This window comes from Coregonus lavaretus (genome assembly GCF_964263955.1).
Source record: "Coregonus lavaretus genome assembly, chromosome: 14".
Classification (NCBI taxonomy): Eukaryota; Metazoa; Chordata; class Actinopteri; order Salmoniformes; family Salmonidae; genus Coregonus; species Coregonus lavaretus.
This window is the reverse complement of record NC_140001.1, coordinates 17575564-17589555: the sequence shown is the minus strand read 5'-3', so window position 1 is coordinate 17589555 and position 13992 is coordinate 17575564. Positions and strand designations below refer to the sequence as shown.

Sequence of the window (13992 nt, the reverse complement as noted above, 5' to 3'; positions counted from 1 at the left end):
TTCTGGACCCCCCAAAAAAACCATAACGTTGGTAGTATCTCACACGAACCTTACTTCCTGTCCAAGGTAGTGTCTTTGTTGTTTCACTTGAACAGCAATTATGAATTTCCTCATCAGAGGACAGTGCCTGTGATGTGACAGCTACTGTATGACTTCATAGAAACCATTTGACAAGAGGCTTTATACGCCGGAGGTTCTGCTGAGATAGCTCATGCTGAACTAGCTACGTACTGTTTGTTCTTATAGTTTTCCTACGAATGTCTGCTACTTGTCTTTTACAGGTGACCCCTTAATTATTGAAACCTCCATCCTGTGTAAATTAGGCAAGAGCCTATTGGGCTGATGGGGAACTCCCTGGACCGTGGTCTTATAATGGTATGTATTACAAACTGGGATACATACCCCACCATGAGGTGTTGTAGCAGTGTGGAAAAGTAATGTATTACAGTGACACTAAGCACCAGGTACAGTGGTGTTGGTCCTTCTCAAGTACTGTATCTAAACCTACTGATGTCACCAAACTACAGGAACCCACGGTAAAGTTTGTAATTATGGGAACTGAAGCCGTAAGCGTGGAGGTTCAACACAAATAGGTCTCCTTTAAATTCTTATAATACTAGAATTACCATTGAATTATCCCTAGTTTAGCTACCATGCTGTGTTATCATGTTTTGCTGCCATGCTGTGTTGTTGTCTTAGGTCTCTCTTTATGTAGTGTTGTGGTGTCTCTCTTGTCGTGATGTGTGTTTTGTCCAACATTACTTTTTTCTCTCCGCAGGAGGCCTTTTGCCTTTTGGTATGCCGTCATTGTAAATAAGAATTTGTTCTTACCTGACTTGCCTAGCTAAATAAAGGTTAAATAAAATAAAAATAAATGTAAACTGACCTCATGCCCCTTTTTAATTTCCCCTAAAAGATTGAACAGGATTGGCTAGGTAAGTACTATAGGTACAGTAATAGCTCCATCTGGTTTCTGGCATACTGTTTACATATATCCTTTCAGATCCTCACATCAGTGTCAAGAAAAGCCTATGGGGTAAGGACTGGCAGTAGTGTGGGTGACAGACAGTAGGGGTCAGTTGTGATTGGGAAGGATGTCATCTCAAAGCCTTCCAGGCCATTAACCTGGTCAACCAGACAGACTGCTGCTCTCATGTTTTGTTTCAGCGCAGTGTCCTTCTAGTTTAGGAGGCTTCAAGGCTACTGCAGGACAAAGAGAATTTGGCCAATTGTCAAACAGCATTTCAACAGACAAATTGGTCAATCAGCGACTGGTCAAAGTAATTTCACAATTTATTAGTGGGGAAAGGTTGCTGATGGCTGCATACTGATTGCACAAAGTTAAATCCCATAGGGGCTTACAGCATGATAGGCAACTGACATTAGTTATTTGACCTCTTTTATTTAAGCAATTACAAGATGTCTGACCAACAGGATTCCGTTGTCACCAATGGGGTTCCTGTCGTAGAAAAGAGTTCTGAGAGGTATGTGGACCTATCGTAACCTTCTATGCTGGAGACTAATTCTGTCAGGACTGTTGAAATACCAGTTTATTATTACTTAATATTTACCAAATAATGGTACAGTATTTAATTACTGAGTGTTTATTCATTTAAAGTATATTTTATTTTCATGTTTTTTATTCTAGTTGTGTGAGTGACATTCCTCTTGGAGAAACCAAACAGTTAGCACAAGTTGCGAAACTCCAACAGAAGGATATCTACTCCAGTCCCCTCGTCAACGGAGGAGTAGTAGAACATACACAACCAAACTCTGAGTCAGAGTCTGATGGAGAAGACAAAGACAGCCAGGAGACAGCTGCTGTAGAACCTGCAGTGATAACCCCATCAAGCATACCTGAAGCAACAGCCAAACCACACAGATCACCTGGACTAGAGGGACCTCAAGGGGATCCTTTCTCAGGTAATAGCAGTTTATGGTGGTAGGGATACAAGGTTTACATTTTTTAAAAATAGGATATTGACTCAACCTAACTGAAGCAGAACATATGTTTTATCACCTGTAAGAGGCACATGATACAGTGGGGGAAAAAAGTATTTAGTCAGCCACCAATTGTGCAAGTTCTCCCACTTAAAAAGATGAGAGAGGCCTGTAATTTTCATCATAGGTACACGTCAACTATGACAGACAAAATGAGGAAAAAAAATCCAGAAAATCACATTGTAGGATTTTTAATGAATTTATTTGCAAATTATGGTGTAAAATAAGTATTTGGTCAATAACAAAAGTTTCTCAATACTTTGTTATATACCCTTTGTTGGCAATGACACAGGTCAAACGTTTTCTGTAAGTCTTAACAAGGTTTTCACACACTGTTGCTGGTATTTTGGCCCATTCCTCCATGCAGATATCCTCTAGAGCAGTGATGTTTTGGGGCTGTCGCTGGGCAACACGGACTTTCAACTCCCTCCAAAGATTTTATATGGGGTTGAGATCTGGAGACTGGCTAGGCCACTCCAGGACCTTGAAATGCTTCTTACGAAGCCACTCCTTCGTTGCCCGGGCGGTGTGTTTGGGATCATTGTCATGCTGAAAGACCCAGCCACGTTTCATCTTCAATGCCCTTGCTGATGGAAGGAGGCTTTCACTCAAAATCTCACGATACATGGCCCCATTCATTCTTTCCTTTACACGGATCAGTCGTCCTGGTCCCTTTGCAGAAAAACAGCCCCAAAGCATGATGTTTCCACCCCCATGCTTCACAGTAGGTATGGTGTTCTTTGGATGCAACTCAGCATTCTTTGTCCTCCGAACAGGACGAGTTGAGTTTTTACCAAAAAGTTATATTTTGGTTTCATCTGACCATATGACATTCTCCCAATCCTCTTCTGGATCATCCAAAGGCACTCTAGCAAACTTCAGACGGGCCTGGACATGTACTGGCTTAAGCAGGGGGACACGTCTGCACTGCAGGATTTGAGTCCCTGGCGGTGTAGTGTGTTACTGATGGTAGGCTTTGTTACTTTGGTCCCAGCTCTCTGCAGGTCATTCACTAGGTCCCCCCGTGTAGTTCTGGGATTTTTGCTCACCGTTCTTGTGATCATTTTGACCCCACGGGGTGAGATCTTGCGTTGAGCCCCAGATCGAGGGAGATTATCAGTGGTCTTGTATGTCTTCCATTTCCTTATAATTGCTCCCACAGTTGATTTCTTCAAACCAAGCTGCTTACCTATTGCAGATTCAGTCTTCCCAGCCTGGTGCAGGTCTACAATTTTGTTTCTGGTGTCCTTTGACAGCTCTTTGGTCTTGGCCATAGTGGAGTTTGGAGTGTGACTGTTTGAGGTTGTGGACAGTTGTCTTTTATACTGATAACAAGTTCAAACAGGTGCCATTAATACAGGTAACGAGTGGAGGACAGAGGAGCCTCTTAAAGAAGAAGTTACAGGTCTGTGAGAGCCAGAAATCTTGCTTGTTTGTAGGTGACCAAATACTTATTTTCCACCATAATTTGCAAATAAATTCATTAAAAATCCTACAATGTGATTTTCTGGAGAAAAAAAATCTCAATTTGTCTGTCATAGTTGACGTGTACCTATGATGAAAATTACAGGCCTCCCTCATCTTTTTAAGTGGGAGAACTTGCACAATTGGTGGCTGACTAAATACTTTTTTCCCCCCACTGTATATGTTTTGTAATTCATAATATAGCAGCTATAAAGACATTTGTGAAACAGGTTGACGGAACTGTGCCTGAAAGCATAATCATTTAAGGGTTGCAGACACTCATGAACAGTCAATTATTATTTGATCTATGACTATGAGAAATCTTTTCTTTTGCCTGTAATTCTTTTTTTGTTTTTGATCAATCAACTTTAACCTTTTCTATTTAATCAGAGCAATGTTCAACACTAAAACCTGACTGGTGGGTAGGCAGGGACATTCTCTGAAGTAATCTGATACAGGCAGCCCAAATATTTATGCTTCACACTGACTGCGAAGGAGGAAGGAGTAAAGCTGTACCTACCTGCATTCCACTGCATTCTTGTGGGAACAGGGAAGGGGAATACTAGTCTCTAAGATTACTCCATAAACGACCACTGATGACAGGCAACTGCTACCCCTGCTGTCCCCGCACTACAGGTGCCTCGGTGCCCCTGAAGCTGTCGGATGTGTCCCTGGCCCCAGCAGAGCAGCTCTGGTGCACCTCCAGGGACCAGGCAGTCAAGCTGAGGATGGCTGAGACGGGGCCGGGATCCGAGGCCCCCATGACCGTCCACCAGATGTTCTTGAAGACGGTGAAGATCTATGGAGACCTGCCCGCGGTGGCGTCCAAGAAAGAGGGGCAGTGGGTCACCCTGAACTGGAGGGAGTACTACCAGCAGTGCCGAGCGGCGGCCAAGAGCTTCCTCAAGGTCTGTATATTGATGTAGTTGTGTGAGTGTCTGTGCTCTTTAGTTGCTCTATGGTCTATGCTTGCGTGAGATTTAATAGAAAAGGTTTTCTATGCTCTATGTTATGATGTACTTGTACCTGGATGTGCTCTGTATTTTTCAATGGCTCGAGGCCTAGGAGTATTTTTGAACTGCGCCAGTGAATTCTAATAGAATATTAACTATAATGCAGATCTGTTAACATCACTGAATCTTCAAATAGGCTATGGACTATTTAGAATTTGACCTCCAGAGAGAGGGGATTATGAATGTTTGCACAGCAGAAAGAATGTTCTCCCATTGTCATTTCTGTCTCCTTGTAAGAATGGTGCTGGTTAAAACCAACACTTGGGTGTGTTAGATTCAAAGCTAAAGTTACTTGTCACGGAGAGGCGATAAAGTGGGGTAGTTTACAAAGCATCATATAGGTCAACAGTAAATGAGGCAGTGTGCCACATTCTCATTGATTATACATTTTTATTTCGGTCTCTTCCCCCCTCTACTGTAGTTGGGGCTGGAGCGTTACCATGGCGTCGGTATTCTGGGCTTTAACTCTCCCGAGTGGTTCATCTCAGACATCGGCTGTATCCTGGCTGGGTAATAATAACAATAATTTTCCATATAGCATGCACTGTCTTACCATGCACTACCCTGCACTATTGTTCATACTGCATTCTGTGAGACTTAGACAACCAGCTGCTTACTCATAGAAGGCTAATTCATCCCACACACTCCAAGGACAGCAATCACAGTCTAAACTACCTCAATAAGAAAGTTGTCTGACCTGATGTGTGTGGTCTGCCAGGGGTTTTGCTGCAGGCATATACACCACCAACTCCCCCGAGGCGTGTCAGTATGTGGCAGACAACTGTGAGGCCAACGTCCTGGTGGTGGAGAACCACAAACAGCTCCTCAAAATCCTCCAGGTGAGACCCCATAACACGAAGATTTTAAAATTACAATAATCCAATACTGCGCTCTAAATTGTATTTGTAAGTAGATCGAGTGAACATAGTCTCTTTATACATGTATTGATTTTGTGCCAAAATGATTAATTATAAATTCCCTACTTTGTCCATACCTTTCAGATTAAGGACCAGCTTCCACACTTGAAAGCTATTGTTCAGTACAAGGATGAACTGCAACAGAAGCTGCCAAACCTGTACACTGTAAGTTTGTATTGAAATGAAGAAGATCTATAAGCATCATCATGTTTAGCCGCCCGGGAAAAAAACATTCCTGATTTGCATAACGGATATAGCAATGTTAGTAGCACACAGTATTTCCTTGAATATTGTAGTACACAATATTTCCTGTCACACACTGTAACTGTAACTGTGAGACTCTTAATCCCTTCACATTACTGAGCAAACTGAGCCAAGTCAAGCTGTACTGGGCTGGCTTGATTACGCATCCACCATAGTTGATGGAACCCTTCTGAAAAGGACAATGTGAAAATAAAATATCCAAGCCAGTACGGTTGAGATTGGCCCTATATTGTGAATCAGGTGTTATTGACTCAACCTCTGTCCTCCTACAGTGGGCTGAGTTTATGAAGCTGGGCGAGGAGGTGTCTGATGAACTGCTGGATGCCGTGGTGGACAGTCAGAGGGCTAACCAGTGTTGTACGCTCATCTACACCTCTGGAACCACGGGCAACCCCAAAGGGGTCATGCTAAGCCATGACAATGTGAGTATTGACAATGACATGATCAGTACGCGATTTCAATCTTGGTGGGGCAAAAAATAAAATAATGTGGGATGCATGCCAGCAAAGCCACTACACTACACTACACAACACAACACTAAACAATACATTCATTGCACTATAACGGTGACAAATGGTGCCCACAAACTGTTAGGGCCTACATAAAGCTGTCCCAACAGCAGAGTCACAACAGCAGTCCCAACACCTTACCACTGCTACACCTGGCTATCAGCAGAGCCTTGTCTGGCAGCGAAACAGTTCATTCAGACTCATTTACTGCCTTTAAAAAAAACATAGCTGATATGGCTGACTTGCTTAAACAAATGTGGTTTCTACTGACAATTGAGATGTACAAACAATGGCATAAGGGGACGACAAGCAGATAAGAGGCAATCCGTAATTTCGATTAAGACATTAATGAGCGAGCTAGGACGGACGTAGTCAATATAACTATTTGTTCAGCACTTTTGAAATGTACAGCGACAGAATTCAGAACATGGGCCGTTCTTACAGTGTTCTCCCTGTACACCAAGTCAGAACCGTAGGATAAATAAAGGGGGCATATAAGCAGACAATGAAAGCTCTTACAATATTAGATGATTACATTTCTCAAAAACAGGTTATAGGCTACATGTGCACCACCAAGTCAGAACAGTAGGCGAAATTAAGAGGTGAAAATCAACCAAATTATTAGGGTGAGGCACATGGGCTACTAACAGCTTACTACACAACATACACTTAGTATTACTTTCTTAGCTACAGCATACATATCTCCCTGGCATATTACATTATTTATGCAGCAGCATACAATACATTTTTAGACTCACCTTGTTGTGCTGTGCTCACTTGAACAGGAAGGTGGCGCAGCGGTCCTTCGTGGGCAATTTTTGTCATCAAAGTCTGGCATTCTCTGGATTTATGGTGCTTTCAAGACAACTGGGAAAAGGTTGAATCATGATGACGTCAGTGATCTTTAGGTCATAGCTCTAGAAAGAGGCCCGAGTTCCGGATTTACAATTCCGAGTTGGATGAAAGTTCAAATAAGTTCAAAACTAAGTTCAACACTTATTTTCCCAGTCGTAGCTCGTTTTTCCAGAGTTCCCAGTTGTCTTGAACTCACTGAAGTCAGATTTTGCAGTTCCGAGTTAACAGTTGTTTTGAGCGCGACACAAATCATGCTTCATTGACAGCATGGCCAATGTTGAATGTTTATCATTTAAACCATGAAAAGAGACCTTTAATCTTAGACTTGGGACCACACAGCCACTCCACTGAATAGCAGGCTAATGATTGCTTTGCAATGCTTGCAGTTAGCCACTGATTCGTTCCAACCCACTCATTGTTGAATTTGCAACTTGTTGTGTAATGTTTATGTCCAATGGCTGATGAGCACCGATACATTTTATCTATAATTTCTCTTCATTATTTATCTTCATATGACAAGGATTAAAAAGGATTTGCCAGTAGATTGTCGACTTGATTAATGATGATGACTGCTAGTTAAGATTTTGAAAGTATGATGTTAACATGATCAGTCCAATCAAAGCTACTGTAGATGTAACGTGATTTTACATCATTTTATCTGTGGCCAATGACCTTGAGCCTTCTTGGATGGGCACTTCTAATGTAACTCAATGGCAGCACGCAAGGGGCTTGAATTATCTAGCTCTACCCTTAGACTTGGCGGTGACGTAGTGTCCCCATGAGTGACATAACACTGAGCCAATCACGGCGCAACGCTCCGTATTTTCTGCTGGCTTGCCCCACCACCACAGAAAGCACTGAGCTAGGCTGAAACACCTGCATTTTGGAGCTGCCTTACTCAAGAAAACAAAAAAGAGACCATGTTTGTATGTGGCTTTATTAACTCAAAGATATATATATTTGTTTTACATTGTTTGCAAACTGATATGTGACATGTATTAATGGCAAAATAACATGCAAAACAGGCAAGCCCCCCCCAAAAAAAACTTACATGGACATGATGATGTACAGTGCATTCGGAAAGTATTCAGACCCCTTGACTTTTTCCACATTTTGTTACGTTACAGCCTTTTTCTAAAATGGATTAAATGAAATTGTTTCCTCATCAATCTACACACAATACCCCATAATGACAAAGCAGAAACAGGTTTTTAGAAATGTTTGCAAATGTATTAAAAATTAAAATCGGAAATATCACATTTACAGTAGGGGAAAAAAGTATTTAGTCAGCCACCAATTGTGCAAGTTCTCCCACTTAAAAAGATGAGAGAGGCCTGTAATTTTCATCATAGATACACGTCAACTATGACAGACAAAATGAGAAAAAAATATCCAGAAAATCAAAAAGAATAAAAACTTGCTCCAGAGACCTCAGGACCTCAGACTGGGACAAAGGTTCACCTTCCAACAGGACAACAACCCTAAGCACACAGCCAAGGCTTCGGGACAAGTCTCTGAATGTCCTTGGGTGGCCCAGACAGAGCCGGGACTTGAACCCGATCGAACATCTCTGGAGAGACCTGAAAATAGCTGTGCTCAGACATGACTAACTGACAGAACTTGAGAGGATCTGCAAAGAAGAATGGGAGAAACTCCCCAAATACAGGTGTGCCAAGCTTGTAGCGTCATACCCAAGAAGACTTGAGGCTGTAATCACTGCCAAAGGTGCTTCAACAAAGTACTGAGTAAAGGGTCTGAATACTTATGTAAAAGTGTTATTTCAGTTTTTTATTTGTAATACATTTGCAAAAATGTCTAAAGACCTGTGTTTGCTTTGTCATTATGGGTATTGTGTGTAGACTGATGATCGAAAAAAACAATTTAATCAATTTTAGAATAAGGCTTTAACGTAACAACATCTGAAAAAAAGTTAAGGGGTCTGAATACTTTCCCGAATGCACTGAAAATAGACTAGTCAGGAAAAAGGTCTATATTTACATGTACATTTACTGTACCGCAGTATCCAGGTGGTTCCTCCTTCATCCTCACAGAATGTGGTGACGCCATCAGACACATTATATGTACTATATAGTGGAGATAGCTCTTGGGCCACTGGGCACTGGATTCAGTATGTGAAAGTGTCACAGTTTTATCCATGTATTGTTCACATCAAGTAAAGGACAAACAAAACATCTTATAGTTTCCTCTGTGGTAAAGGAGGTTGTAATAACATTGGTTGAAAGCCTCATCTGACTCTCTCCTCAGATTACCTGGACTTCAAATGCGGCGGGCGCCATGACAGGTCTGCAACATGGTGTGGAGTGCGTGGTGAGCTACCTGCCCCTGAGCCATGTAGCTGCCCAGGTCAACGACATGTGGATCGCCATGAGATTTGCAGGGGCAACGTATTTCGCAGACCCAGACGCCCTGAAGGTCAGAATCCCTAACTGTTATATTACAGATAATGATGCTGTGCATTGCTTTCCTTTCAAAATGCTGTTTACTAAGGCAATAATTGATTGAGGTGTGGTGGTTTGGTTTTGACTGGGTTGGGAAGGGTGGGACTGGGGTAACTTTATATGACTTGATAACTGGTAACTTTCTGATTTCATAGGGCTCTTTGGGGACTACTCTGAAAGAGGTGCGCCCCACCAGTTTCCTGGGAGTTCCCCGTGTGTGGGAGAAGATGCAGGAGAAGATGAAAGCCATCGGTGCCAAGTCCTCTGGTATGAAGAAAAGAGTGGCTGACTGGGCTAAATCCATCGGATTGCAAGTCAGCTACAGTGCCATGAATGGGTAAGGATTTATGTCAGGTTGTTGTTGTTCATTAAACCCACACTTCAGAAAGAAGGCATATTTTCAGTGCACCAAATTATTTTTGATTTGTTTCACCCATAGATATGATCTTATCAATAACATTAGAAAAAACATGCATCCTCACTCACGCCCAAATAGCATTTTTTACATCCTAAACTAGATTAAATTCCACCCCTAATATTTTCCACAATGTGTGGTATTCCTCCTTGTTTGTTGTGGATTACAGTGAGAACCTGGTGCCCTGGGGCTTCATGCTGGCAAACAACCTGGTGTTTAAGAAGGTTCGCTGGGCCATGGGCCTGGACCGCTGCAAGAACTGCTTAACGGGGGCCGCACCCATCACTAAGGAGACTCTGGAGTACTTCATGAGCCTTAGCCTCCCCCTGTATGAGCTGTATGGGATGAGTGAAAGCACCGGCCCTCACACCATCTCCTGGGAGAATAACTTCAAGATCATGAGGTCAGCAACTGGAAAACTAGGATGTGAACTGACATTTTTAATGACAGTTACATTAATTAATTTGTAGTTGACAAAGCTATCATTGCATAATAGCAAAGAATTAATTGATACTGATAAGCCATCAGATATGAAGTGACATCTAATAAACATTCTTGCTTTTCGGTCTCACCGTGATGTTATCCTCAGCTGTGGAAAGGTAGTGGTTGGCTGCCAGACCAAGTTGGATAAGCCAGACGAGGATGGGAATGGTGAGATCTGTTTCTGGGGGCGTCATGTGTTCATGGGCTACCTGAACGAGCCAGAGAAGACTGAGGAGGCCCTGGACCAGGAGGGCTGGCTGCACTCTGGAGATCTGGGCAAGCACGACAAGGACAACTTCCTATTCATCACAGGGAGGATAAAGGGTATAGTACTTACTTATAGTTTATTTTATAGATGTATATACAGTAGCCATTATACAACATGGCTGCCAGTGCTGGGTGTCAATGGGAATAGGATGCAGTTGCTCCTAGACACTGATCTACGTTCAATTTTATGTACCTTCTCCTGATCCTAAGTCTGTGCCTAAGGGTAACTTCCCCATATGAAAAAATACTATAGTATACTATGCTCTAAATACTGTAGTATTGCTATATTTATATACTATAGTATTGACTTTAGTGTTTTTGCGGAAGTATACTATAGTATTCACTGTAGTGTTGTTGCGGACATGACTGTAGTATACTATAGTATTCACTGAAGTGTTTTTGTGGACATGACCATAGAATACTATAGTATTCACTGTACTATTTTTGTGGACATGACTGTAGTATACTCTAGTAAAATAGTATAAATACTGTAGTAAGAACTATTGTATATACTATAGCAATTACTGTAGTGTTTTTGCAGATATTACTGTAGTATTTAGTGTTTTTTGTTTCATTATCTTTGACATAGAAGTGGGCCTTTTTCCTTGAGCAAATTTTCCATAACCTGTAGGTAGGTAGGAATGGAGTCTGATCGGATATTTCAGAGCCTCTGCACTTCTCTATAACCTGTAGGGAATATACTTCGCATGTAGGTGTCTCAATCATGGGTGGTACAAATAGGGATATGGGGGATGGGAATGGGTGGAGTATATGCAAATGAAATACTGTTGTACTACTATAGTTTTAAAATCTTACTGTAGTATTTAATACAGTGTTTTTTTGCGGATAATACCGTAGTATTTCAAATACACTGAGTGTACAAAACATTAGGAACACCTTCCTAATATTGAGTTGCACCCTCTTTTGCCCTCAAAACAGCCTGAATATGTCGGGGCATGGACTCTACAAGGTGTTGTTCTATAGGGAGGCTGGCCCATGTTGACTCCAATGCTTCTCACGGTTGTGCCAAGTTGGCTGGATGTCCTTTGGGTGGTGGACCATTCTTGATAGTAGAACACTGTGTAGACAGTCTCCCGAGTGGCGCAGTGGTCTAAGGCACTGCACCGCAGTGCTAGCTGTGCCACTAGAGATCCTGGTTCGAATCCAGGCTCCGTCGTAGCCGGCCGCGACCGGGAGACCCATGGGGCGGCGTGCAATTGGCCCAGCGTCATCCAGGGTAGGGGAGGGAATGGCCGGCAGGGATGTAGCTCAGTTGATAGAGCATGGCGTTTGCAACGCCAGGGTTGTGGGTTCGATTCCCACAGGGGGTATGAATTTTTTTAAATGTATGCACTAACTGTAAGTCGCTCTGGATAAGAGCGTCTGCTAAATGACTCAAATGTAAATGTAAAATGTAGACCTATGATCTAAATATCCTAAGAATGAAATCTCTTGTCCTGCAGAGCTTATCATAACAGCAGGAGGAGAGAACATCCCACCTGTACCAATTGAGGATGCAGTGAAAGCAGAGATCGCCATCATCAGCAACGCCATGTTGCTCGGAGACAAGTTGAAATTCCTCTCCATGATGCTCACGCTCAAAGTAAGGCCTCAAACGTTATATGTGTCCTGTATTGCCAATTCCTATGGTCATTGGCATGCTTTAGAATTCTTGCTTTAGAATTATTAAGCAATTAGAATATAGTTATACAGCACGAACAGATCTGGAACCAGGCTATTTGATGTTTGCTCTGTTCAGCAAATACTACAACTCCTGGATCACTCCTAACCTTTGACCCCACTCTCCCTCCGTAGTGTGTAGTCGACGACAATGGTGAGCCGACGGATGAGCTGACCCCAGAGTCTGTGGCGTTCTGCCAGCAGCATGGCGTCACGGCAACCAAGGCCTCTGAGATCATAGCCAGTAAGGAACCAGCTATTTACAAGGCCATCCAGGAGGGCATAGAGCGCGTGAATGCTAAGGCCACCTCCAACGCCCAGAGAGTCCAGAAGTGGGTCATTTTGGACAGAGATTTCTCCATATCCGGGGGGGAACTGGGTGAGTCAGTCAGTGTGAGAAATCAGTGGCTGGTTTTTATTGGTTGGTTCTGTCTGTTTGAGCATGTGACAGAAGAGAGCAGTGAATAGTCTTGGATCGCATTTTCTTCCTCATCTTAGTGAGTTGATTTTGTGTGCTTCTTTGTTCATTGTGGGATTAAAATAAATATATATTAAACTAAAGCTAGATAACTAAACTAAAGCTAGTCTTGTGAGGTTGTAGGTCATTTTCAATAGATCATTAGTTTTTTCATAATTTGACACACTTTTACAAAGAACTCAGAGAGAAGTAAGTAAGTGTTTTGACAGTAATTTTTATCATGGACAGTATCTGATGCGGCAGTCTTGTGACTGTTTTATACCAAACAACATTCCTGTGGATACCATTGCATATTTGCATAATCTTTCTACGAAGCTGTTGAGGAAGTCAAATGTTGTGATTGAAGAAGCACAGGAAAGCGAGGACACCCATTTTGAGAGCACAGTAAGTCCATTATTTCTTCTATCTTCTCTCCAGGACCTACCATGAAGCTAAAGAGGGGGGTTGTTGTCAAAATGTTCCAGGAGAAAATCAACGAGATTTATGGAATGGCACAAGAATAACAGAGGAACTCAACAAGGACTAGAGAAAATTGGAAGACTGTAGTTATTGGACTATTAAATGCATATGTAGACATTTGAATGTGTCTCGTTCTCCAGTAACTAGAGAATTATCCCATTGGTATCTGCTCCATATCAATATTTATGCTGTTTTAATGTACATAAGATTTCACAGCAATGATATTTGCACTTTTTTTGTAAATAAACCGTATAATCATCATCGCCAAATCTAGTGTCCACAACAGTGAAAGCAGTTTGTGCTTCTTGTAAGCTACTCTGCAAAAATTAACTGTTATTGCAACCATGGCAATAGTTTCAAAGTCATATCACTATCATAGGCTTTTTAGTTTATTATTTGTTAAATATATGAACATGTTTGCAAAAACCACTTGTTATGTTCTCTCAAGATGTGCCAGGAGAATCTAAGGAGATACCAAGGAGAATGTAAATGTAGCAATGCTATACTGTACACACTTCAAGTAAATGAGAATGCTATCAAAACAAAATCATTGTATCATTAATGTAATGTTTGTCAAGTGATTCCATCGTTATTTGGATGATACACTGTAATATTAATTTTGTATTAGATTTTAGCCAATTCTTTTCCATGTACATTATAATAAATATTAAAATGTTTATTTTTATGTGTTAAATGAACATGATCAATAAAAGCAAAACGCAAACAAA

The 13992-nt window shown here is 41.7% G+C and overlaps 1 protein-coding gene across 2 annotated transcripts in view; it reads left to right on the top strand.

Annotated features, from left to right (window-relative positions):
* The window catches only part of LOC311141169 (long-chain-fatty-acid--CoA ligase ACSBG2-like), a 14959-nt gene extending 967 nt beyond the window's left edge, over positions 1-13992 (top strand). Inside the window, exons 1-15 of one of the 2 annotated variants that reach the window (XM_084176422.1) lie at positions 26-375; positions 1410-1484; positions 1649-1923; positions 4102-4373; positions 4900-4988; positions 5197-5317; positions 5480-5560; positions 5932-6081; positions 9289-9456; positions 9638-9819; positions 10067-10300; positions 10487-10704; positions 12111-12250; positions 12463-12706; positions 13223-13992. In XM_084176422.1, coding sequence (XP_084032548.1) covers positions 1420-1484; positions 1649-1923; positions 4102-4373; positions 4900-4988; positions 5197-5317; positions 5480-5560; positions 5932-6081; positions 9289-9456; positions 9638-9819; positions 10067-10300; positions 10487-10704; positions 12111-12250; positions 12463-12706; positions 13223-13308 — 2325 coding nt within the window. In that variant the 5' untranslated portion in view covers positions 26-375; positions 1410-1419 and the 3' untranslated portion in view covers positions 13309-13992. Of the gene's footprint in view, positions 1-25; positions 1485-1648; positions 1924-4101; positions 4374-4899; positions 4989-5196; positions 5318-5479; positions 5561-5931; positions 6082-9288; positions 9457-9637; positions 9820-10066; positions 10301-10486; positions 10705-12110; positions 12251-12462; positions 12707-13222 lie in introns of those variants that run through there. The other variant, XM_084176421.1, reaches the window with a different exon arrangement.